Source organism: Dreissena polymorpha, chromosome 2, assembly GCF_020536995.1.
Source record: "Dreissena polymorpha isolate Duluth1 chromosome 2, UMN_Dpol_1.0, whole genome shotgun sequence".
NCBI lineage: Eukaryota > Metazoa > Mollusca > Bivalvia > Myida > Dreissenidae > Dreissena > Dreissena polymorpha.
In genome coordinates this window covers 16,791,628-16,819,386 of record NC_068356.1, presented here as the reverse complement: position 1 = coordinate 16,819,386, position 27,759 = coordinate 16,791,628, and the positions used below count along the sequence as shown (strand labels likewise).

The 27,759-nt window shown below is 36.3% G+C and overlaps 1 protein-coding gene across 1 annotated transcript; it reads left to right on the top strand.

Annotated features, from left to right (window-relative positions):
* Positions 1 to 1,129: 1,129 nt before the first annotated feature.
* On the top strand, positions 1,130 to 26,094 carry LOC127866036 (sodium-dependent multivitamin transporter-like). Its single transcript, XM_052406271.1, has 15 exons — positions 1,130 to 1,872; positions 3,781 to 3,846; positions 7,546 to 7,597; positions 11,325 to 11,392; positions 12,151 to 12,305; positions 14,230 to 14,370; positions 15,492 to 15,621; positions 17,892 to 17,980; positions 18,531 to 18,646; positions 19,801 to 19,868; positions 20,257 to 20,343; positions 21,978 to 22,234; positions 22,538 to 22,641; positions 24,145 to 24,263; positions 24,622 to 26,094. The coding sequence occupies exons 1-15, from the start codon at positions 1,513 to 1,515 to the stop codon at positions 24,859 to 24,861; spliced, it is 2,052 nt and encodes a 683-aa protein (XP_052262231.1). The 5' UTR covers positions 1,130 to 1,512; the 3' UTR covers positions 24,862 to 26,094.
* The last annotated feature ends 1,665 nt before the right edge of the window (positions 26,095 to 27,759 follow it).

The window sequence follows — 27,759 nt, the reverse complement described above, 5'->3', positions numbered from 1 at the left end:
ACGCTTCGCTTTACTTAATGATTTAAACTATATATGTTCTTTTATATGTAAAGGGACATGATGTAATTAGCGAGCGGTTCAAATAAATATTGTTTTTAAGTGTTTAAATAACTTTTTTAAAATAACATTCTAAAACAGACATAAAAAAACTGTGCGAATGTTAAATGAATTTATGTTTCATTGCTTCGTTTAAATTTAAAAAAATCATTCTTTATTTCCCCACCACAGCAACGCCACTAGTTATCAAAACAAAAACGCTAAAAGTCAACACAAGCGTCAATTTAATGGTCAAACATTGATTATATCCAGATTGAAACGCAATATGAAAAGGGAAATAAATGTTTTTGTTTGTTTAATAATAAGTACAAAGAAAAACTCTTTAAAGACAAAAACAGGTTTCAAGTATTTTGTTTTTGTTTTGGTTAATTAAAAATCATGTGAATACGAACTAATATGTGTTTGTAATACGTTTTGTCGAATGCAAAATGAAAAATTAAAAGACGGTAAATACACGAACCAATTTATACATTTTTTTCTTAAAAGCGATGCGATATGGGTCCCAAATGTGCGGTTTATTGGCATGTCGATATGAAATCCCCATGATACCGTATGAGCTGAATATGGGCTAACCCATATGGGAATCACATGCTCATGTTGGCTGTGTCATTTGTGAAAAAAAGTCAAAGATCGGGATCGTTCACAAGGGCTTTAAACGCAGATCTATTTAGGCCTGAATATATTTAGTTTTGTTTTATTAGTTTACACCAAATACAATTACACTAGGTTAACGCATGACCATATTGTTTAATGCTTCATTGATGCAGTTATAAATAAGCGAGCAAAGATTTTCAAGTATAAACATATATCTTGATAAGTATCCGTATCGTCTATTAACATTAACTAATATCTAATTGCGTGCATAAATCAGTATCTTTGTAATATTTCATGAAAGCCAAGAATCCCCAGTGAAACGCATTCCACATTAACGTTCGTAATATAATAACGTAATATACATACTTAAATCATTGGAACGCACGTCTGTCGATTCAACTTGTTTTAGTGCACCTGAACATACGTCGAATTATCATTTTACACATGTTTTGTTACCGCTACGATGTGTATGTATAAATAGCTAACACATACGCTCTGTTGCTTCGTTTTATGTTCTCTCGCGTCGGTATTTTTGACGTTCATCATTTATTTGCAAATACTCATTGATAATGATAGCGAACGGTCTAACCTAGTTGGGCTGTTAATAACCCGTCGAGCACTTTAATTACGTCTGAATGCAAACAATGAGTGGAGGATAGAGGTTTTATCACTGAATGAACTACTCACAGGCTATTCACATTCAGCAAGAAGCGGTGGTTCGGCGAAATACTTACAAACAGGATATACGTATTTCGAATTGTGTGGGACTACTAATGAGTTTCGTTTTAATATCTATGTAGGTTCGCGTTAAGAATTGTTTTCATTTAAACATATAACGATCAAGCATATTCACCGACCAAGATGGCCTACAGTTTTGAATCAAATGAACGCGCGAGCTTTAACGTTTTGGATTACGTTTTATTTGGATTGACACTAGCGTTTTCGGCGTTTATTGGCATATTCTACGCTATTAAGGACCGTAATCGTCAGAACACGAAAGAGTTTCTGTTGGCGGGCGGCGACATGAACCCAATACCGGTGTCGCTGTCAATCCTGGCGAGTTTCATGTCAGCCATCACGCTGCTGGGCACGCCGGCGGAAATGTACAACTACACGACCATGTACTGGTACATCGGCCTCTCCTACCTGCTTGTTATCGCCACGGCAGCGCACGTCTTCGTACCCGTATTCTACCGGCTCCGTTGCACGAGCGCGTACGAGGTAATCTTGGTAGACTACTTTATTTTATCAATATTGTCCCAAGAAATTAATTATTAAACTGTAACAAAACTGGATTGTTTCATTTTTCTGTTGTTTCTTTATTTTGACAGCTTTTTGACTTTAGGAAGCTCAGAACGGAGAATATTTAAAAAAAAAATTAAGGGCGAAGTTGGAGCATAATAACACGCCGCTATAAAATTACGATAAATCAAATGTTTAACCGCAATTATTGCATACGTCTAAACAATACGTCAATTTCAATAAAACGCTTGTTCCAGGAAAACATCCACTTGTTTTAATAGGGTCAAAAATATATATGTAATCCACCTGTTGAGTCTATACTGGTATATTGCAATTAAAGACACAGTGCACTCAAATATGTTTATGAAAGTCATATCAAGCATATACATATGCATCGCTGTATACAATGCCCTACACATGACTGCCAGTTCAATGTTATATCTCAAAGTGCACAGCCAGGGCTTGGCGATGAAAACAAATGAAATCACTGAACATTGTATACAGCGATGCATATGCTGTCCGGTTAAGGATGTAGTTTATACGAACGCTTCTCAACCAGGCTTTCGGTGCATGTGAGATTGGTTTGTGGTCACCATACCGGGCAGGTGGTGTTTTCTCCGTGTTTTTGCCCCCCCCCCCCCCCCCCCCCCCCCCGCAGCTCAAGACCACACCGACATTTAAGTACAAGCTAAATAGCTGGAAAGTGCAGCTTTAATTTGAACAGTTTTCCTAACTTTCCTGAGTCTAATAAGTTTATAAGGTAGGGTGCTTGGACACACTCCGGATCCTCAAAGAATGCAAGCTCGGTCAACGTAAAGACCTCATAAACTTCGAAACACTCTCGAAAAGAGTTAAAGATATCAAATGAAACTACTTAAGTAAGTCAGTAGTGTGTTATTTATTCTATCCAATCGTCGTGATACGCTTTTACGTTCTTCAAATGCAAATTTCAGTATTTCAGATATTATCACACATTGAAAGAGCATCGGACGCTCGTTAAACAGTTGGCGCAGGAAAACACGTTTATGTTTTAGATGTTCGGATATGATGATACAACGAAGAACGCCCATCGTAATCTCGCACATGTTCTTTATTACCCTAAGTTCTATTTTGTACATACGAAATACTTCTTGTTTGACTCGGGTATACCAAGTTGTCTTGTTCTTGTTTTACAAGATAAGCTCACTTTAAGATTATATTTGCCCCAATATCACAGCGGTTGATTGCGCTGTTAATACGGTTCGTTCGTATTTAAGTTATTCTGTCTGTTCTCCATGAAGTAAAACAAAATATGCGATATTTCAAATATTCCTTTCAACAACATATTTTGTAAATGTATGTGTTTTTTTTTTAATAATTGTGGAAATAGTTTTTTTTGAAATTCGTGCACTTTCTACCGACGTATAGTACTAGCAGCCTTTTTTCGCGGCAATAACACACTATCACCCTTGGTGGTAACTACACCATCACTTCTCGATTTCAACTCAAACTTAACTACTTAAGAGAAACGCAATTGGAAAACGGAGCTGGTAACTACACCATCAATTCTCGATTTCAACTCAAACTAAACTACTTATGAGAAAGGCAATTGGAAAACGGAGCCTTATACATGTGCGCTAAGTCCCAAATAAGCATTGCAGTCCGAACAGGCTAATAACGGAAGACACTTTCCGCTTCTTATGTATAATTTTCGTTTGGAGGAAGTTTTGGCGAAAATCCATTTAAGGAGGAAAGTTACGTCCCTGACTGTGGACTGCACACGCTAATCTGGGACGCCAATTTACGCATATGCATTTAACCCCGTTTTACAAGAGAGTGGCTCATTTGCGTTTTCTGTGAACCTCCAGTCATTAAAAACGCACGGCTCCACGCTGTTTTATGTTGCAGTATCTCGAGCACCGATTCAGTCGCGGAGTAAGGACGGCGGGCTCCCTGACGTTCTGTATCCAGATGGTGAGTGTACACACGGACATTAGTCGCTGAAAGAAACTCACTAATGAAAGTTGGTATGAAATTGAAAGCTCTTTATTCCTTCTGCATCTAACATTATTATAGAGGTTTCTTAAGAGCAGCTGTTAGTTTACTTATTTAAGCGCTACAAATTCACAAGTACGGTATGCAATTCCGGAGCAAGTTTAGGTCGCAGTGGTGTAGTGGATATGGTGTCCGCCTAGCGATCGGGTGGTCACGGGTTCGATCCCTATTGTGGGTACGTTCTTTAGAATCCCCCCAAAGACATCAAGTAGTGGTTCTAGTCCCAGCAAACTGGCTCGAGAGTGTTTCAAATAAGCCTTAGGCTTTTATTGCAACGATCTTAAATAAATAGGTTTAAACAAAAACTAATTCAGGAACATAGTGAGAACGAATGTATGGTTAACCCATTTATGCCTAGTGGACTCGCATCCTTCTAAATTGGATCAAATTTATTTCCAAAATTAGGGATGTCTAGTATATTTATTTCTATATTTAGACCATTTCTTACAGAAATTCTTTTAAGCAAACAGCGCAGACTCTGATGAGACGCCGCATCATGAGGCGACTCATCTGGGTCTACGCTGTTTACCAAGGCCTTTTTTCTAGACGCTAGGCATAAATGGGTTAAAGGAAGTCCTGGTAATAAAGTTAAATAATTATATGTTCATGTATTTTACAGTGAATTTTCTGTTAGCCTTACTTGTATTGTTTGATGTCCAACACCGAAGTTTGGGTGACACCAAGTGCTCTACTACATAACAAACAATCTCGAAAACGTGAACGTGACACGAAGACTACGATTATTATAACTGTTTCTGTTAGCCTTACTTGTATTGTTTGATGTCCAACACCGAAGTTTGGGTGACACCAAGTGCTCTACTACATAGCATACACTCTCGATAACGTGTCCACATTGCAAGGCTTACTTGTATTGTTTGATGTCCAACACCGAAGTTTGGGTGACACCAAGTGCTCTACTACATAACATACACTCTCGATAACGTGAACGTGACACGAAAACTACGATTATTTTAACTGTTTCTGTTAGCTTTACTTGTATTGTTTGATGTCCAACACCGAAGTTTGGGTGACACCTAATGCTCTACTACATAGCATACAATCTCGATAACGTGAACGTGACACGAAAACTACGATTATTGTAACTGTTAGGAAAAAAATTATTAGTATTTAGAGCCAATAAACAGATGGGTTTATTACAATGCGTTTAAACAATGAACACTCCTAATGCTGATTGCTGTAAATGTACTTGCCTTAAGTGGTGAACAAACACAACTGATGTAATTAAACGATTTACTCGGAATTTGATATAGTAAAACAATTGCTTTACTGACCTTAAGTTTTGAACACACAATGCATGATTTTATGGAACGATGTACTCTGCATGTATTTTAGAAAAAAGCAGTGTGCTGCCTTTAAGTGGTTAACATACACTTGACTTTATGGCACGATCTATTTACATGTGTTCTAGAAAAAAAGCGCTGTACTGCTGATATATTGCATCGATTTTACTGGAATCCACGAACCGATGTTTTTGCATATGTACTATAGCAAATCTATACATGAGTCAATTTGTAATTCCAATGCATACTTATTTACCGTAACCTTATATAAGGCACACGATGAAGTAATTTTAAATGAGTACTTTTGATGTGCATCTTGAACAAGAATGCATATATCATAACTTTGCAAGTAAAATATTTCCTGTAAATATATATTATCCAATTCGGGTATAGTTGATATCGCTCAAATTCTGCTCGATGGATCTTGCTTTATGAAAAGATTAAAACAAACGGCTACTGTTTCTGGTTCAGTTATTTTGCAAATATATCCCAATTGAGCACGAACAATGTCGATTCGGAAACTCGCTTATTTCAGTTTTTATTTTCGTAAAACTTTCACTATCGCATATTTGATTACAGCATACTACGTTTTTAGACCGTGCTTGTTTAAGAAAATTATACGTACATGTCAACGGAGTTTCTTTTCTTTCAAGTGAGTTGATTAACAACGTTCGAACACAATGTACCGCCTAGGAAAAAGTTATGATTCTTTGCCAGCTTATGCCACGTGCATTTATTGACGCAACAATTATTTAATGTGATTAATATATTATGAATGTATACCAGTTACATTTTATATAACATGCGGCCTTGGGTTATGTCTGCAATCTGCAGAGCGTCAACATGTACCTGGTGTTTACATTTTAGCGTGAATATATTGCAATACCACAACGATGCATGTACATATGTATTAGATTTCGTACTAAAAGCGATTGAAGTCGAATAAAGGGTACATCACTAGATACACTATTATTTTCTCCTAAAACTCGTGCAAAACGTTCACGAATGAAACACCGAGTGCAAAAACATTGAACAAATCAAGGGTCTTAAATATTCTAACGGAAGGTCAAGAGTGCCAGGTCAATACCCTATCGCGCTATACCTATAAATAAATGTACTTCAAACCTGTGGTGTTAAACTAAAAATATATACCAAATCATAAACGACGCATATGCGTTTAGACGAATGACTGAAGATTCAGCTCTTACACTTTGTTTAAAGCAACATATTTCCAAATACTTACACACGTTTAAACGTTCTGAACGGTGTTATCAATGATCGATTGTCAGAGATATCCCACCGACAAAAATAAAAATCAGAACGCCAAAAACTTGAAGACTGATAATGTCAAAAACAGTAACCCAAGTGAAATATGATAGTATTTTTTGTCTTATCTTCGGTATTTTATATAAAGTTTCCGAAACAAATTTCGAATACGTAGGGGAACATTAGGAGAACCTCCTACTATTTTTAATAATTTTTTTTATGTCACCCTTTGAAATATATGGCCTCACCTCCGTTCAATGTTATAAATTAGGAACAACCCTTGTTTAAATGCCGTTGACTTTCCTGCCATATCAGTTAGAACGTGATAATTTTTTTCGTATAACTGTTCGATGTTTATCTCGACTGCACGTCTGGAATAGGTCACCGTCAATAGAATCGATCATGCAAATAAGACCTCCAACATATAGAGTTTGAAGAGCTCTCAATGAACGCAATCGTTGTCATCATTGATCTGAAGTATATGCTATCAGCGTGTCAGATATATTGTTATGGGAATTTTTACATCAAACAGAAGTTTATTATTTTATATTTGTGGCAGCACTTGCTAACTTCCGACTCAAACAGACAATGTCAGCACAGCCCAATTTTTGTTTCGAATTTTACCAAATTTATCTTACATTCACGGCGAATAATGACTCGATTTGATTCAACAACAACATTCTTCTTATCTGTCAAACTGTTTATTTACATGGGATATAGTTCAGAATGTTCGGGTCAGGCAATTAATGGTATCTCTATTGAATATTGAGTACATTGGTTCCAACTTATTCTATTACGCACTTGTATGTGCTGTAATGGAACCAAAATAAAACTCAACAAATACCTGTTTCAACCGACATTTAGAGAGCAAGCAAACAAGTTAAAACCGATTAAATGATTGCACACAGTACATGCAATTAAACATTATGTACACGTCCTGTGGTGCTAAATACCTGCAGTATTTTATGGTTGTGGACAATAAATATATTTCTTATTTCTTCAATGTCGTGTATATTCTTAGATTTATTTATCACTAGTGTATCTGTTTCAGATTTTGTACATGGCCATAGTGTTGTATGCTCCGTCGTTGGCGCTAAACGCAGGTATGTGGCAACTTGCGTCTATACGTGTGTCTATATGTAACATGAGCAAGAGATTTCTTAAATCGTATATTAATGTGCTTGTCACGAGCAAATGACAAAATGAAGATCATACTTGCGTCAACGGCAAAACAATTATGCGTTATTTTACTCGCTATACATTTAAATAATGTATAGTATTCGTAACAATTTATTTAATTGTCTTTCACAATCGATTGTTAAGGTATATTTTTTAAACAGTAGAAACATTTTCCTTTGATTTATCTTTTCCCACTGATTTATGTATGTGAAAACGTGCACGTTCATTATTAAAGTATAGTTCCCCCAAAAGTAAATGTAGTTTGTACATAATTGACGCTGCCTAAATATGAGAAAGGATTATGGAATAGCGGTTGATTAAATTTTAAGGAAGTTACATGTCGTAAGATGAGTTCAATGTAAATGAGACAACGCAATACGACTATGAGATAAAAAGGCAGAATATCAATGATGTTTTCAATGAACAACTGAAGATAAGTTCGAAAATTGTAACTGGTAGAAGAATACATCTTACGATTTTAACAAAATAGTATGGTTTATTTCAATATTAAGTTGAAGCAGTAAAACTAATTTTGCCGTGCTCAATGAAAAAGGGGTTTAATGCATGTGCGTAAAGTGTCGCACATGCATTGAACCTCCTTTTCACAGAGCACGGCCCAATTAAAATAATGCTAATGATATGTACGCATATATGTTTTGGATTTGGAAACAGTCGTATTAAAAAAGATCAAAACTTCATAAACACATTCCCATGATATAATTTTTGGATAATATGCGTCACGCAATAATATCTTTTGAACCCATGTATTCATCAAATATAGATTAACTTGATTTATGTCACCATATATATCAGAAGCAGATGTAATGACATTATAACGTTAAGTAGTAAGTAGAGCATGACGATCAACAACGTTAATACACTACATTTTACTGCTTATCAGTTATACGGATCTTCAAAACTTGTTTACCAACTCACGACGTTGTCAACACTATGGAAATAACGCACTTTTCTGACATAAAAGTGTTGTACTTTGGTAGAGTTTTCGATAGTTATTCATCGCAAGTTAACATAGAAATGCAATAAATTGACTATGTTAATAGTTTCTCATTTTTTCACGAAAAGTACAGTCATTAAAAAACGTCAAGCACAAGACAAATTAATTTTCTCATGACAAAACTATAATATTTGTCCTGAAAGGTAGGTACGCGGAGATTGTAATTCATGCGAATGCAAATACTGCTATATATACGAATGCGTACGCATATATAAAGTAGACAAACTTCAGTTGCGCAAATAGGAGAGATTTCTTATTAGAGTTTGTCGTCATTTATTAATTTGTAATTCATACGAATTCAAATACTGGTACAGATGCGAATGTGAGTGCATAAATAAACAAAATTAAACTTCAGTTGCACCAACCGGCGATCAACATAAACCTAATGAGTTTATCGCACCGTATTTATGACCACGAACTATTTGAGAAGCTACGTGTCATACACGTAATGTTGTAGACGAATATACAAACAACAGACCCACGAAAATGAACACAAATGTGTCACCGCCAAGGCCACGGTACATGCAAATAATAGGGGTTTAAAAACATCATACTTTTCCCAGAATCATTCACTAGACATTAAATGTCTATAAAAATACCATCAGAGCTTTACAACTCTGAATAAATTGCATATGTAAAAGAGAATATATTTCAATATATCACCATTAGACTTCCAAATGGTTGGAAAAAAACAGAATTAGAGAATTGGAATTTCATTAGACTTCATGAAATGAAACTAAAACAAACATCAAGACATGGTTCCAATCGTATGTTTAAATATTGTGATCATTGTCATAAAATTTCACGAAGAAGTAATAATACATAAAATATCATATCCCTTATAGTACTAAAGATTATTTGAAAAAAAATCAATAGTATAATAATTCAATAATTTTGAAACATGTCACCGGAAAGGCTTGATTCCGTTTTGTCTTATCAAAGATCTCTCGACAGAAATTTACGACTGATTGTTTAGCAAGCAAAAGATATAAACTTATGATTAAAATGTTGTTAAAAAACCATGTGAGTTATTGAAAAACCATGGTTATATTTACCGGAATTAACTTTTATAAAGGTTGGGGCTAGGCAATTATATAACATAAAAAATGGTAGCCTAACTTAAAATTGCCCTACAATGTTAAATAACTACAATGTTAAATAAGACTATAACACGTTCACGTTTTTTTTTTCTGGTCAGCGCATTGGTTGGTACATGCGCTTCTCATTAAGGCGACAAGGGTTCAATCTCTGTTCCAAGCAGCATGTGAGTTTGGTCGGGGCTTGCAATACCGGACAGGTAAGGTGAACTCGGGGTAATTCTCCCCCCCCCCCCCCCCCCCACACACACCACAGCCCAAGAACACACCAAAAACTAAATATAATTTAAATTCTCCCAAACTGAATCCTAGTAATTTAATTAGTTACTACCGCAGGGGCACGCTCCGGTTCATCACAAAATGCAGTCTCAGGCGCAGAAGGACCTCATAAACTTCCAAATACATAAACACTCACACACACACACACACGCACGCACGCACGCACGCACGCACGCACGCACGCACGCACGCACGCACGCACGCACGCACGCACGCACGCACGCACGCACGCACGCACGCACGCACGCACGCACGCACGCACGCACGCGCGCGCGCGCGCGCGCGCGCGCGCACACACACACACACACACACACACACACACACACACACACACACACACACACACACACACACACACACACACACACACACACACACACACACACACACACACACACACACACACACACACACACACGTTCTCATGATCGATGTTGTTTTAGCTAATCTTATTTGTTATCAAATACCTCGCCCTAGTTTTACTGAAATGTTAGATAAGAAATGCCCATTTGATTTGCAAATTATGCAGCTTATTACACGCAAATGCCAGATTTACCAAGATAAACCATTTCAATGAGGATAATCAAGAGACTTCCTGTTTAAGGCGGAATAATTAAAGCGATTCGATTGTTTTTATAAACGCTTCAGTCAATTCGGGGCCCGTATTCACTATCACACTATCATACTTAAGACAAACGAAAAGACTTAAAATTGAAAATGCAATTACCGTTTGAACACAAAAAGATACACATGTATCATATGTCATAAATGCTTTGTTAAACAAATAATTGGGTAGTAAGAGGTGATAAATTCGGTCTTATGTTGAACTGTGTTAAATTAGAAGGACGCTGAAATTGTCCAGAATTGTCGTTTTTATTTAAACAAATATCTCGGAATTGTTTTGTGAATAAGTCCCCAGGACAGCGGCTTCAATTCTAATGAGTGTTCACTTTATCAGAAGAACGTCGAAAGCAATTGTTTATACGTACATCATCAATATACAAGAACATACAAGTGCACTTTAAACATACAAAGATTAATAGAGATGTTCATAAGTTTGGGGGTTTGTTCCACGACTCGATGGGATTTTATCCCATCGCCAGTTCAATGTACCTAGTCAAATTCATACACGCTTTATATATATCTTTAATTTGAAGTGATTGAGTTGTTCAAAATTTCAAGAACGATAAAGCTTACCAATGTTAATTGTCATGGGACCTGAGAAAGTTTTCTGAGGCTGTGCTGATGTCGATGTTTCAGTGACGGGGTTTCCTCTGTGGTGGTCAATCATCGCTGTCGGCATCGTTTGCACCTTCTACACTGCTCTGGTAAGATACGTACGCAGAACTAGACCACGCTTTCGTAAGAGTAAGAGCAGTAAATATTGTATTGTCCATAATATATACGATTACCATGTTAATTAGTTAACATTCCTTTCACAAAATGATCTGAAGTCAAAAAGCCGTATCCCTCCATACAGTGGTACCTATAGTTTCCATCTTTTGATGCGTTTTTATGAACTGATATTAAAATGAAAGTTAATCAACCATTCTGTCCATATGCGACACACTACATGTAGTAAAACGGTCTGAAACGCTGGCAGTATTAAAAGACCTTTAAATGGAAAAAGTGGGGAAACACAACAAGGCGGATACATTATTTTTCACACAAGACAAACATGTTTACGAACTATGTACTATTTCGACAGTTCATAGTCACGAAAACTCAATAATACAAAAACGTTCGTCATTGTTTTCAAGAATCCCTCGTACACCCTTTACTTTACTTTGTATTTGGTCTTGTAAAACTATTTTATAACATTTTACGCATTTATATACAAACCTGCATAATTGTCAAGTTGTATTATGACATTGTCAAAACAGTTACTGGACTCTAAAATTGATCCACTGTGTCTGTTTATGAGGTTGCGGCACATGCCACAGTTATTCGATATCGCCATAGCAAAGACCATACGGCTGACAAAACACGTTTAAACAAAATACATCTCAAAAACATGATTGTGTGAATGATAATTCCAGTTGCCTTCCCAGTTCATCGTATGTCCGGGGTCACTCCTTTATTTCAGGGCGGTTTGAAGGCCGTGCTATGGACCGACACATTCCAGATCCTTGTGATGTTTGGCGGCCTGTTCGCCATCGCCATCAAGGGAATGGACGAAGTGGGGGGTCTTAAGGACGCCTGGTCACATTTTGACATCAGTGGAAGGGTAGTTTGGGACGAGTAAGGAAACGCAACCTTGAGCCGTTATATATTTCTATTGTCTAAGCTTCATTTTAACTTGACCGATGGTTCTTCACACCGTTTTCTAGAATGGTCTATTAAAGTTGCTAATATTTTCTATGTTCGGAATAGCCGTCGTTTACTTATCGAGCAATAAAGGGATTTTAGAAATAAGTATTTAAATTGCTATATAAAGTTTGTTAATACTCTTCACATCAATAATTGTAAATTAATAAACTAAGCGATTTGTAACGAGCGCAGCTGAATTATGCGCTTTGAATAAATATTATCAAACTGCGTTTTAAAATGAAATTCACCATGTGAAATATAAATAACGTTATAGTATAGTCGATGTTTTGCTAACGCTCTGACTTTATACCGCATTAAATAACGCGTCGATAACTCTCTTTTACATTCAATTTTAAAGCTATATTGGGTGGTAAATCATGAATGCAAATTTACATAATGTACGAACAATTGAAAAATACCGTCGTTGATAAGAATACTTCATTATTAAAGCCTTTCCGTGTAAAATCACGTACACGCGTTAAATAGTACCCTTCCGCGAGCGCAACGAAATAAGAGACATGTTTACAAAGGACAGTGTATCTTAGCAACGCTTACAATTGTATTGAATGTAACATGAGAGCAGGATTGCAAACACATGCGAGATAATGTTGTGTGAAGTGCACCAGATTGTCGTATAATTTTTTAAATTTTACCGAATGATAAATTTTAAGTTGGCTTCCACGTATAGTTAGCTTATTCAAACAATATAAAGGCCATTAGGACACGCGTAATATTGACAGTTTTACCATCCGAGAAATAAAAACTGTAGGCAGTGTATGCGTCAAACTTTGGTTTAAATATTAAAACGTTACGTTCAATAATTCGAACAACACATTTAGTTATGCGGCACCAAGTGCTTTAGATTGAAAAATGAAACAATGAGATGACTGTCGGTCCTTTAAGAGGCCACAAAACAGCCCATCAAATTGCAGAAGTGTTCAACGTAAATATCATTATGTGAACGATTAAGTGTTTTGCATTGTTTGTTTTAGCAAACCATTACATCTCCTGATTTGTTTTCACAATTTTATAATTTCTGAATGTTTGTTAAACATTAAGACTTATAATCAATTACTTTGTCATCAATTCAAAAAATGGTTTATATCATATCCAAACAAGGAAAATGATTTTCTTGACGCATACACATAGTAAAAAGTATCGAATGTTCACAGAAGTAAACAGTAGACCGAAAAATATAGTCTATTGCATATTTATTTTGAGAATCTATTCATTGTCAAGTATTAAAAATGTATAAGTCAAGTCATGAATTGCACAAAAAAACTACAAACATGAACATCTGTGAACATGTCTCTTTAATTAAATCAGAACGCACTCAAAGTTGATGATGCTCGAGATAACATTTCAAAAGCTGCAAAAGGCTAAGAATTAAGTGACATCCAGCCATTACCAGTTAAAATCATTGGTTCACCAACCAAAGTAACAAACATAGCTATTTTGGCTTCACCAGAAGTTGTCGGAAAACAGAAGTAAAACTGTCTAATCTCAATTGCGTACCAGTAACTAGATGTAAATATATTTGTGAGATAACAGCAAAACTCGGAGCGCTGCAGACACTGCAGTTATTCGCTTTTATTTACAACCGATAACACTGCAGTCTGTTTAAACGCTTATCCCAACACAAATATAAATTTAAAAGTATCAATTTTGAGAGGCGCGTTTAATTTTTAATAAAACACTATGTCTGAAGCGTTTAATCAATAATTTTCATAAACGTTGATGATTTTAAAAGCATTTAATTGTGGTAACATACTTTTAATCCATTGTACTTTTTTACAAGCGAACAACTCATTCTGTCATACACCACTTTTAATAAACGCTGTAAATGCCATTTCAGCTTCAGTTTCGACCCGAAGGTTCGCCACTCGGCGTGGGCGCTTGTTATCGGGGGCTGGTTCACCTGGGTGGCCATTTACGGCGTCAACCAGGCGCAGGTACAACGTGCATGCTCCTGCTCATCGCTGAAAGAGGCGCAAATGTAGGTCCCACGTGAGCACGTGGTAGATGGGGCACAAGCGTAACTCGTCTTTTCGAATAAGCCTGTGCTGACTGCTCAGGTTTATTCGAGACGGCACTTTCGATAGATATTAATAAAGCATTAGTTATTATTATGAAATAGGAAAACATAAAACTGCTGAGTTAAACCAAACGCTCATCATGTAACTTCATATGATACGGGTATGTTTAAATATGAACTTTCCAAATTTTTGTACACGAGAACTGTTACTATCATCTATAAATTAGGCTTTAAGCTATCAGGGAAATCATATACCGGGTAATTATATTTTGTTTTAAAAAAATCAATTGATCACTCAAAGTATAAACAAATACTGATATACATACAGGCATGCGATTTATTGATTCATATATGAAGAAGTACACCTATACAAATACTTTAAAGGTTTAAGTACTGATGAACATGTGTCTCTGTTAATTAAGATAAAACAATATTTTGACTGCAATCGCTCGCAATTTGTATGCACGTGTGGATCGTTTTGCAAATATTAAGTCACGGACGTCATAGAGAGCATTTTATTAATCAACACCTGCCTGCTTCGATATGGACAAAGTCAAGTCTTTGTCAAATGTGTCATTTAAAAAAATAAATAAATGCACTTTAACTTATGTTTACGATAAAAAAGATAACACGGTATTCATGGCCGACACACATTATTTGAAATTTTCATTAGATAATGCAATACAGTTGTACACTATAACGGGCCCATCAGATTATGACCATTGTTGTTGTTAACAACGTTCTGTTGGTAGGGGTGAGTAGTAAAAGTGATTATAATGAAAATGATGGTGATTGTGATAACAACTGTGATTGTTTCTGTCTTTGAGTTTGCATGTTACGTTAACTGTCATTTATTGCGAATAACTCATGTCTAAAATTTGTAATTTTGATAGCTCCTTTATTCTAGTATGAATGGTTATATCGCCAGTTTTATATTTCAAACTGTTTTGGCTCCCGTATTTCTAAACAAATTGGATATTTAATTCTATATCCAATTGTAATGACGTGTGTTTTCTATCTACAAATGTAGAGACGTACGTTTTCAATCTCCAGTTGTAATAAAGCGTGTCGTCTATTTCCAGCGCGATGTGGATCAACTTCCCCGGCCTCTGTCTTATCCTCTACTTGGGCTGCTTCATCGGTATCGCCATGTACAATCTATACCGGACCTGCGACCCCATCAAGTTCGGCCTCGTTGCCGCAAGCGATCAGGTACGTTTCTTAAAGACCCATCGTATTGAGCCTCGTCCTGTGAAAACCGGGCTTAATGCATCGGCCTACAGTGTCGTCACAGATTAGCCTGTTCGGACTGCAACAGCTAATATGGGATGACACTTTACGCACTTGCATGAAGTCAAGTTTTCCGAAACGATCATCGATTGGATCATCTCCAGCGCCCCGAAGCCTTTCTATACGGTATGTTTTCAATAACCAACAAGTTAAATTGAATTGCAGACCGAATTCGAGAGAAAATTTCTCAATGATAAGCATATAATTAAAGCAATACAACTGTCGGTTATTATGTACGTGTGAAGCCATAAATAGTCTTACCATGCCTATTATTGTCCCTCTCTCGTAACACCCGATCGAGTATGACAAAGAAGGTCTTTTAATCTAAGAATTAATTTAGAATTCATCGGTTGTTAAGCAGTGAACGTAGATCAGAATATGTCCCTGACAATCCATATATCAATATTGATATCAATCGAAATATTTAATCCTTTGTTGAAAATGTCTCCGATAACAGTTTTAAACGATTAAAAAATCAGTTTATCAGGACAAAAACATGGCAAATGCCAAAGCGGGGCAGCGTATATCGTTATGTACATATATGATAAAAGAAATGCAACTTATTATACGAAATTATTGTTATCAAAATGATTGTTTAATTGCACACGTCAGATGCTATTGAGTGTCCTCGTGTAATTAGTCATTATATAGGGATTTTTAAATGACGTATGATGAAATAACATATCATGGGACGTAGGAGTTGGTGTCTTTTTATAGCGGAGATGTACGGACGGACATTGTGGACAGTGTAACTTTTATATAAATTCCAGCACGTTTGTAACTGTGTTTGCAAGTTGCATGAACGATTGCACGTTAATAAGAAATCAATACATGTATTACGATGTATTGGTTTCTTTGTCAAATATCATAATATTAAATATGATATTGTGATGTTTGTATACATATCAAATGTATATAGTTAATATTAGTCACATAATGCAAAAATCGGAGATGTGCCCAGAGTAGCTACAGGCCAGCCCTAGGATTCGCACAGTATAGTGAAGGGTTACCCTGTACACTTTTAAGTCACGCGCGGTTTCGTTGTATCATGAGTGTTCCTAATGACGCCTTATCAGAGTATACAGATTCAGAGACATACCTGGAGTTACATTGTATACTGTTGGATATATCTCTAGGCCAATTCTACCCCTTTTTTTAAATTCGTTGCTACAAGTACAACATTTTTAGATATAGAAGTTGCACATGGACTGCACACACACACACACACACACACACACACACACACACACACACACACACACACACACACACACACACACACACACACACACAAATAATGCGAACAATATATCAAGCCCTCCGATCACTCGGACCACTACACATATAGTTCTTGTAATAATTTACCTTTTCAAATACTCTTAGAATAAGCTCATCGAACATAAAATTTGTTTTGATATAACCTGTTTAAAAAAGTTACCAACCCCCTCGTGTTTCCAAGGGGGATAACTCTGTTTAGCCGCTACGTAAAATACAATTGATACCATACCTTTGTGAATTGAAACGTATCTATTGAAACATTTGCATTTGTTGGTTTTCGACCATAATTTTGCGGCATACGTTTGTGATATTCAATGTTGATTTTACGGCTGCATTACAGCACTACGCTTTCGAATATATTGATTCGCTAAAGTCGTTTTATTATTGTCTTACATTTTGACAAAGTTAACAATTTAAGAAAATATGGATCAAAGGCACTTGAAGATAATTATCTGTTCTTAAACATCCTTATTGAAATGAAAAGTAACTCGTCGTACAAAAAGTTTAAAGGATAAAGGATATATGTTTTTGTCGTTATATAATCATTTTTAATTAACGTGTGATCATACACAAATGTCAACTAAAAATTGTGCGTGATCAGGAATATATTTAAATAAATAATTAATCATATCCAATCCCTTTCCGTGGTTTTTTATGTTTAATTTGGCCTTTAGAGTTGTTATGTTTACAAATTTCGGAAAAAATACACTCGTTAATACAATTCAAACATAACATTGAATTTGCTCTTATTAGGACCACTGAATGTTTTCTCTGAAATGTTTTCAATGTTATACATGTTCATAGACTACAAGAATGGAGGTAAAAAGTGTCTACTCTCCCATACGCTCGCTTGGCTTCTTTGTAAATTACTTCATTAATGTTTACACAAATCTCACGATCTATTATTTTTACAGTTGCTACCCTTGTTCGTTATGGATGTGCTAGGCAACGTGCACGGAGTTCCGGGCCTATTTGTCGCCTCTTTGTTTAGCGGCGCCCTAAGGTACAGACAGTCCCTTCAGATAAGCAGGCAACATATTTCCTTTCTGAATATAATAAAATGCTGTATCAATGTTTGAACTGTTATTCTATCTAAATAACAATCATAAACCCATTCTAAAACTTAACTTATACTCGATATAATCTGATACGCGTGGTATTATCTTAACAGGCTCGAATTCTGTTCACAATGTAAAACGATTTTACACTCAGAATCTCGTTACTAATAATATAACATTCGAAAACAATGCCCCATCGGTGCAACACAATTGCAATACAGAGTTATAATGATATTTTGTTCACCCGTATGAGTTCAACGACAACGTGCACAATAATATCCCAATAACTGATATAAAATTATCTAATATGATACGTTTTACATTTGTTAACAAATAGAGCATTTATAAATACAATCGAAACGGCGACAAACATGCATCATCGTCGTAAAAAACTCCGGTAACTCATATAGGGTGTTTCGCTGTCATTGTATTTTAAGCGCGCGTCAATCTACCTCAATTTTCATTAATGTTCTCCATATTCGTTCATACTTCTAGCACAATATCGTCCGGCTTGAATTCCATCGCCGCGTGTATTCTCCAGGATATAATCAGGACGTACTGGGCAAAGAACATGACCGAAGAGAGAGCAACCACCTGGTCCAAGGTGTTAGGTTAGTTGTTGTCATGTTCATGCGTTAGTGAAAGACATGACGGAGAAGACGGTCACAGCTGGGTCTAAGTGTTAAGTGTGTATATAAGTCTTGAATTCGGCCTTAGTGGAAGGCATGGTGAAGCAAAGGACCGTCAACTCGTACAATGTGTACAAGGTTTATTTGTAATAATGTATCCAGCCTTATTGAAAGACATGAAGAAGCACATGGCCACAACTTGGTGCAAGGTGTTGGGTGAGTATTACAATGGCAGCCGACATTAATAAAGGAAATGGCAGAGCTGAGTGCCACAATCCTGTCAATGTGTTAGGTAAATAAAAGTTTTGCGTCCGGCCTTTATGAAGGACGAAGTAGAGCAGACGGCCATCACCCTGTCCAAAATGTTCGGTTACTATTAGTCTAGCACCCGGTCTTTGTGAAGGACGTGGTCGAGCAAAATGCCAAAACCTAGTCCGATGTTTTAAGTAGTTTTTAATCAAGTACCGGTCATAGTGAAGGAAATGGAAAAGCAGATTACTAACCTTGTCCATTTTTTTTTTGAGTACATGGCCTCTGGCGTTAGCGCGATTGAACATAAAGGGGACCTAGGAAGGTGTGTACATGTACTTATCTTAAAAATGTGCGCGATTGAAATAATCTCGTCTCCAAGACGCACAGGTGTACAAAAAATGTATGTCCAACACCATACACCTGCTTACGATTAGATTGAAATATTCACTATTCTTAGGTTTTTGGTATTTATTATTTCCACATAGACCAAATTGTGGGTACACGACGAATTTGTGTTTCTAATATTTGTTGTATGTATTGAAACTCATGTATCTTATGTAAAACTACTCCAAATTTGCCGGGTATTTAAACTGGGTCACGACATGAAAAGTATTTACTACACTGGATCATTGGATACTATATGGTACCGTTCCATGAGTTAATAATGTAATCATACTCAAAATTAAAATTCAAAAGTATGTTTGAATTAAAACTTATTTATGAATGCGAAACTACTTAGTTAACGAGTATGATGTTAATTTGTTCAGTATTAATATATCTGATTAGTATATGTTGCTTTACATATGTATTTATTTCTCTATTAATACACCATACAATTGCAGCTGCTTATTTAAAAATCTAATTATTTCATGCGTGTTTATTAGCTGTTATATTCGGTTTGGTATGCCTCGGACTGACCTATGTGGCGTCATTGCTGGGAGGGGTTTTGCAGGTGAGGTGAACACTTTCCATAATAATGATCAATTATTGATACAGGAACAATGTTCCACTTTTTGGCCGTTAGTTGTTGCTGTTATATCATTATAAATCTTAATATTTTAATTTTTGATCTCGAGACACCCGTGTCGATTCAAATGTGGATTGTAATTAAATAGTGAATATTATTACATACCGTTTTTTTGTTCGAAATTGAAGATAATGAAATACGGTATTTTTTACCGATTAGGACTATATTCATGTACGTAGTATGACATGCTAGGCATAACGACCCTACTATATATACTACAACCAGTTTCCATTCAATAATTCCAGATAATTATACACCTTTCAGTGTTTATTTATTTCCTTCAATCGACACTATAATTGCTTGCCTGTTTTAGGCCGCACTGTCTCTGTTCGGGATGATCGGGGGGCCGCTACTTGGCGTCTTCGTGCTAGGAATGTTCTTTCCATGGTCCAATACCGCGGTAAGCTATTTTTTTATCCATTGATCCAACACCGCAAACAGCAATTGTCATGAGTTCTTACCTTGATCCAACACCGCGGTAAGCTCATATTATTGGGGTTTCCATTGATCCGATACCGCGGTAACTAATTGTCATGGGTTCTTTACTTGATCCAATACCGCGGTAAGAAAATGTCATGGGTTCTTCATTTGATCCAACAACGCGGCAAGCAATTGTCATGTGTTCATCCCTTGGACCATCACCGCGTTAAGCGATTGCTATGTGTTCTTTCATTGATCAAACAATGCGGTAAGCACTTTTCATGGATTCTTCCATTGATCCATCAACGCGGTACGCAATTGTCATTGGTTCCCCCATGGGACCATCACCGCGGTAACCAATTTTCATGGGTTCTACCTTGGAACCAACACCGCAGCGGTAACCATTGTCATGGGTTCTTCCATTGATCCAACACCGCGGTTACCAATTGTCATGGGTTCTTCCCTTGAACCATCACAGCGGTAATCAATTTTGATTGGTGCCTCCCTTGAACCAACACCGCGGTAACCAATTGTCATGCGTTCTTCCATGGAACCCAACACCGCGGTGACCAGTTGTCATTGGTTCTTCCCTTGGACCATCACCGCGGTAACCAATTGTAATGGGTTCTTCCCTGAAAACAACACCGTGGTAACCAATTGTCAAGGGTTCTTTCCTTGATCCAACACCGCGGTAACCAATTGTCATAGGTTCTTCCCTTGGACCAACACCGCGGTAACTAATTGTCATGGGTTCTTCCATTGATATAACACCGCGGCAAGCATATATCACTGATTTTCATTTGGACGAATGCTTGGTTCTTCCAATGGGCCAACACCTCGAAAAGCAATTATGATTGGTTCTCCTCTCGGACCAACATCGTGGTTAGCAATTATAATTATTCCTTACTTTATACCGCGGTAAGCATTTACCATTGGTTCTCGTCATAGACTTTCACCACGTTAAGCAATTGTCGTTGATTCCTCCCGTTTTGCAAACAACGCGTTAGCAATTATCATTGGTTTTCCCTATGGACCATTGCCGCGGTAGCAATTATCATTGATTATTATCTTGGACCAACATCGCGTTAGCAATTATCAGTGATTCCAACCTTTGACCAACATCGCGGTAGCAATTATCAGTGATTCCAACCTTTGGCCAACATCGCGGTAGCAATTATCAGTGATTCCAACCTTTGGCCAACATCGCGGTAGGCTCCTATCATTTATGAAAAATCGCGGTAGCGATCATCCTCGATTCTTCGTTTCGGCCAATTCTGCGGTAAGGAACTATCATAGGATCTTCCTGTTGCGCTTGACATCATTCATATACAGTCGTGTGTCACTATCATTAAATAATTGACGAGCAGATAGTAACAGCAATTCCTCTCTGATAATGTTTCTTGGCTCTTATTGGTCCTTCATTCTTAATGTAAGTTTTGATAGACCGTTTTCTTATACTAGTATTAAACTCGTCGGTCCGTATTGGGATCCACGTCCTCTATTATAGTCCCAAAGCTGTTTCCATGCTTCTGTGCACACATAACTTGAACAAATATACACAGGGAATTTTATGTACACAGTTCCATATTTATATGATATTATTTGTTTATTCAGGGTGCGTATGCAGGCCTGATAGTCAGTTTGGTGTTCATGTTCTGGATTGGCATCGGTGCCTACATCACGGAGGTCACTAAGACAATCCCGAAAGCGCGCGTTGTGCTCAGCGGCTGTAACTGGAACCTCACCACCACCGCCGCAACCGCCACCGTCAGCGCTATTAACATGAGCACCACCGCCACGCCATTCATTACAACAGATATCATGACAACGATGAATTCCGTAAACGTCACAGTAAAAGCAACAGAACACGAGTAAGACTTTTTTCGTGTTCATATCCACTGTGATTGTTGCTGCAGTTGATTCTTATGTTGACACAGTCCTTGGGGGAAATAATAAAGCTGATAACGTAGACGATGTTGATGGTCCTGGTGATTAGTATGACTTCGATAAGCAGATACATTGAACTGTTAGTATACGGACATGAGAAGAAGATCAGAAACATCCTTTGACTTGATTATAATCTTAGATATTATATAAAGGTTACTATATACGGAAGTAGGCCATATTACGCCTCTTTAATATTTAAAAACGAGTTGAGCACTGTTGCATTTCAGTGGAGGTATTTTCTTTCCGCTCTATTCGCTCTCCTATTTGTGGTACAGCGCTACGGCTGTGGCTGTCGTCGTCGGAGTCGGGCTGATTGTCAGCTTCGTTACGGGTACGTACTCGATCTGGGAAAGGGTCGTTCGAGTTGAGATGTTCACTTTCATGAACATCGATCCTCTTTATTTAATTTAGTACAAATGAATAAAGGTTGATTATTTTGGAATTAGACTAACGATGCATTTAACGACAGCTATAAGTTATGTTTCCGTTATATGTGTTGTATGATTGGTTTCTTTGTAAATCCAGGTTCTGTTTTCTTGAAGATAACTCCAGTTATAACGTAAATGTTTAACACAAAATGCACATGTTAATGTACAGCTAGAAATGTTAAATGGTATGAGTTCGCATCTTTCAAATGGTTTGTACAGATAAACGTCTGTTGACAAACATTTACGTTCATTTCGTTCGGATTTTTTCCTCTCATTTATTTATGCACTCTTATGAAGTAATCAATTACACAAAGTAGAAATGTACAAACATGAGTGGTTTTACGTTTTCATAAAGTATCAACTCTCTTAACCTCACACATGCACACACATATTAAAAACACATACATAAACTTGCACACTTATACAGACAAGAAAAAAAAAACATATGACAGTAAATAACACAATTAAAAAAGATAAGAACACAGAAGTATAATTTAACATTTCTCTTGTGATAAGTATACTTCCTTTCTCACATATGTTCATAAAGCACACACAATAACACACACACACGCCTCGCACACTCTCACACACACAACATGTATTCTATGACATGTTAAACAGTTTGTATTATGGATAACTATAACAATAGTAATTTCTTTCATGCTGTGTTTCTGTACTTTACAATTAAAAATACAGTTGATAAAGAATAAAACGAAAAGGCGAACAAATAAGACAACGATATTTTAGTAATTTTTATGGGCATTGTTATATCAAAACTGTATATGAATATTAAGTTCTATTTAAAAAATATTGATTGATGTGGATCCATTTTTGTTTGTGTGTTTCAATTTTGTTTTTAAAAAGGGCAATATCTTCTTCTGTCTGTTTCCTTAACTTCAAATAATTTAAGAATATGTTAAATTTTGGAATACATTTCTTGATTTTAAATTTGATTATGAATACTTTCATCAAAATGATAATAAAATTGACAACTTCACTGTGAAATTTTATTTCTGTTTTATTTATTTCAATGTCGATTTTCACTCGTTTAAGGAACGTTTGCAGTTCTGTCCAAAGAATTTGGCTAAATGAACATTCCCAAAACAAATGATCGATTGTTTCAACGCTTTCTTGACAAAAATCACACAGGCTGCTATTTGTTAGTTTACATTTCATAAGAAACTTATTTGTTGGAATGATTCTTGATAAGAATCTGAATTGAAAGTTACGTAAGTAAGTATCTCTTGTTGACTTAAATGGAAGTGTATATATTGTTCTCCAGTTGAGGTTTTCATTTAAATTAAGGCATGAATTCCATTTCCTTTCTATACTGTTGTCGATATTACTTTGTGATTGTAACTGTATATTGTAGAGAGTTTTGTTTACCTGTTTCGTTCGGATTTTAGGAGCTAACAAGCCCAGTGAGGTGGACCCTAATTTGCAGATCCCCGTCTTTGACATCTTGTTCCCTTATTTGCCAGAGGTGATTTTAAAACCTCTGCGATGTGGAGTCGTTTATGACAAGGTATGCAAACATCCGTGTCTTGCCTAAACGGATGTGTTTTAGTCTGATATATTTCATCTGTTATTGAAGAGTGTTTCAATGCAAGCTCACTTGAACATGTAAGCTGGGAAAGTTTAATAAACGTTAAGTTCAAATTCGATGAATATTGAATATATTTATGTGTTCGATATCTTTTATTTGTCATCACGTATTGTGTGTTTGTGTTCAGCCTGTGTTTTAGTCTTGCTTTGTTACTCAGAAATGTATTCGAAGTTAGATTAGTTCATACGGCTATATTGTAAGGAACTGTAAATACACGCATATGTTTACAGCATTGCGCTTTTATTTCATTTGCAACACGTATTGGCCATGTTTACAGGTAAAAAGGGGAGACGGCAATCGAAGACACACGGCCGCGGATCTTAAGAATTCCGATATAGACAATTTCTTTGACATTGAGATGGCAGGGCAGGAATCTGACGCTAAACAAAATGATCACGTAAACGTCGCATATAACGGGAACGTTGCCAATGGTGTAGCCACAGTTGATAGCCCCAGACTGCAGGCCAATGGTCATGTGACCGAACATGACGGGAATGTTCTGACCGTGCATTTCTGAGTGGACCAAAGACTGAACGTGTTTTGATAGGAAGGATGCCTTAACTTGTTTGTGATATTGCTGTGTTTGTTTCATAGCACTGAAGATATAGATCTGTTCACGACGTGTATTGTAATAAGATGCTTTTTGTTCATTTCGTATTAAAACGTTGTAAATACATATGGACTATTGAAGGACGGTGTTCCGATATGTTGTATTGGACGAGGCGATTTTGTAACATCGGAACACCACAGCCTTGAAATATTCCATTTTTTTTACACATCTTCTTGTGATTTTAAAGTCACAAACGCAATAAATACGTATACATTCTTCAAATAAAAACATTTACTTTTATAAATTACCAAAATATATATCAATTAGAATGCTGAAAATCTCACTATAGCTTATAGCTTATGGTTTGTTTAATGATCTTTACGATGAATTTTCTTAAAAGAGGCCAGATAGTATGGTACAGCGGAATCAGAATTATAGCGGGTAGAATTTTATGGATCTAACAGTTTGGCGACTTGTATTTTAAGGATTGATGAAGGAGGTATTTTGTAATTTTAAATAATTGTATGTAATACAATATATTAAATTATTAAGCAGATTGTGTACAACCGTAGTACAGTAGTAGTTGAAAATCGATGCGCATGATGAAACTTATATAGAAGTATGGTGTTGTGAGGACTTCTGTCAGTCGAGAGGCGAAGTCTCGAGTGCTTTGCTACTTGACTTGACCAGCGAGTTTGATACACGGTCGCATAACACCAAAGTTTTAAATTGCAAAAAGAATCCAGCTAATAGTATAATACAGACTCCGAAAAAATCTACTAACGAATACAAGTTACCGTGTTTGATTGTTAAATTCATTATATTTGATGGCAAAACAGGAAAGGTATATCATTATGGGCATATACCGTGCCTCCTATGAACTGATTCTTTTATCACTATAAAGTTATATATACATTATTTTAACAATTTAATGATGTTGGGTTGTATGTCATAAACGGTAAATGATGGAAAAATGACTGTACACAACTGCACACAACTTTTCGTGCGCTATGCGTGAATATCTCACGTAAGTCATGGCTTACACGAGGTTTTAGGACAGTTCACGATAACTGGGATCGGTGAGGCGATGTGGCTCTTCGTGTGATAAATTGCCAACATTTTTACCATGTATGTGTATCCATATGGAATCAAAAAGATCAATTTTCTTGTTTGTATTTAAAATAAAAGCAAAGAAAAATACATGAATTGCTTCTGTTAGTTGTACTAGAATCGGGTCGAGCACATCAGAACAACTTAAGGAAATATACTTTGATTTAAAGAACATGTATTCTATGTATAATATGCGTATTGTGTGTAGTTCATATGAACGCTAAAGACAAGTGTCCGACAATTATTTGCTTATTGAAATGTTACACCGTTTTATCAGTGTTTTCGTCCGATAACGTACTCAGAATTTTCCTTGGTAAGCTAGCAGAAACCGATTAGTAAACTTCTTGAACCATTGAATATAAAGCCCTCAATAGAACCCGTGTTTCTCGTATTTGCAGTCCAGCAATCTTCTAACTTCATGAACTTGACGGACAAACGCAAAGGCGTTGTATTTTATAGAATTGTATCACACGCCTTATTGTAATGCTGAGTTAAAGAAAACATATTTTTTAGATTAATTTATATATACAATTTACAACAAAGCATCTGATCAAATAGCCCGCATTGAGGTTTTATGCGAAGATGCTTTCCGGCTGAATTTCTCTATGGCTTTGCAAACCTTCATAGAAACAAATGACTTATATGGTCCTTAAATACAAAATGACCATAACGTTTTTTAATAGTTAAAAAACGCGTACTGGTTCGTCGCAGAACAGAATCGTGAGCGACTCAATATGCCTACAGCTTTCGATAAAATCGAGCCGCACATAAATTAACTGCACTTAGCAATTGATTTACAGCTTAAATAGATTAACTTTACAATAAAAACAACATTTAAAGAGTATCGTTGCCTGGCGGACTGCATAAAGCCAGTCGTACAATACACTTCCCATTAAACAATTATCATGTTAAACGTTACCTGAAGGCACGTGGGGTCTGCCATTCCGATGTTTAGGCTACAGTATACTAAATAACCGTTTCATGTAGGCTGTACTCTCTAAAAAAATATCATAGTTGACAGGAAGGCATGTTTTACACTTTTTATCTTGCGGAGATAACGGTAGGGCATGAATAGGTGTTCACTACTGAATCCCTGAAATATGATAAACTTGAAGACTATAATAAACCATTGCACTGAAAAAGATTACATTCCACTAAGAAACGGCCGAAAAAAAAGTTGCAAAAACAGTCGATTTTGATTTGTGTTAAGTTCTTTCTTGCATTGTACATGACATATCTTTTTTATTGCATAAATCGATTCCGCTTAGAACGGCCTTTAAAGGGGCCTTTTCACAGATTTTGGCATTTTTTAACTTATTCATTAAATGCTTTATATTGATAAATGTAAACATTGGATCGTAAAAGCTCCAGTAAAAAATCAAGAACAAAATTAAAAAAAGGAAAAGAACATTGCCCGGAGCAGGTTTCGAACCAGTGACCCCTGGATTCCTGCCAGAGTCCTGAAGTAAAAACGCTTTAGCCTACTGAGCTATTCCGCCGAGTACACACTCACGACGTATTTTACACCTTATATAAGCAATCTTCGTAGTTATACAAAATTTAACGACAAAAACAGAACTCTCCAAATTATTCAATCGTTTCGCGTTGCAACGCTTTATAATTTTTAGGTTTTATAATCGTCAAAAGATGCATAAAATGGCTATATTAGAGCATGGTAAATGCTCAGTATTACTGTTTCCTCACAAATATCATAACTAAAACGAAAATTTGCGAATCTGAAACAACTTTTTTCAA

What these genes read in the sequence shown, in the direction of transcription:
- LOC127866036 (XM_052406271.1), top strand. Translation starts at nt 1,513, where the DNA reads ATGGCCTACAGTTTTGAATCAAATGAACGCGCGAGCTTTAACGTTTTG. An exon ending in GGAAGGGTAGTTTGGGACGA is followed by an intron (nt 12,306 to 14,229) that starts GTAAGGAAACGC and finishes ATGCCATTTCAG; the next exon opens with CTTCAGTTTCGACCCGAAGG. An exon ending in TCGCTGAAAGAGGCGCAAAT is followed by an intron (nt 14,371 to 15,491) that starts GTAGGTCCCACG and finishes GTCTATTTCCAG; the next exon opens with CGCGATGTGGATCAACTTCC.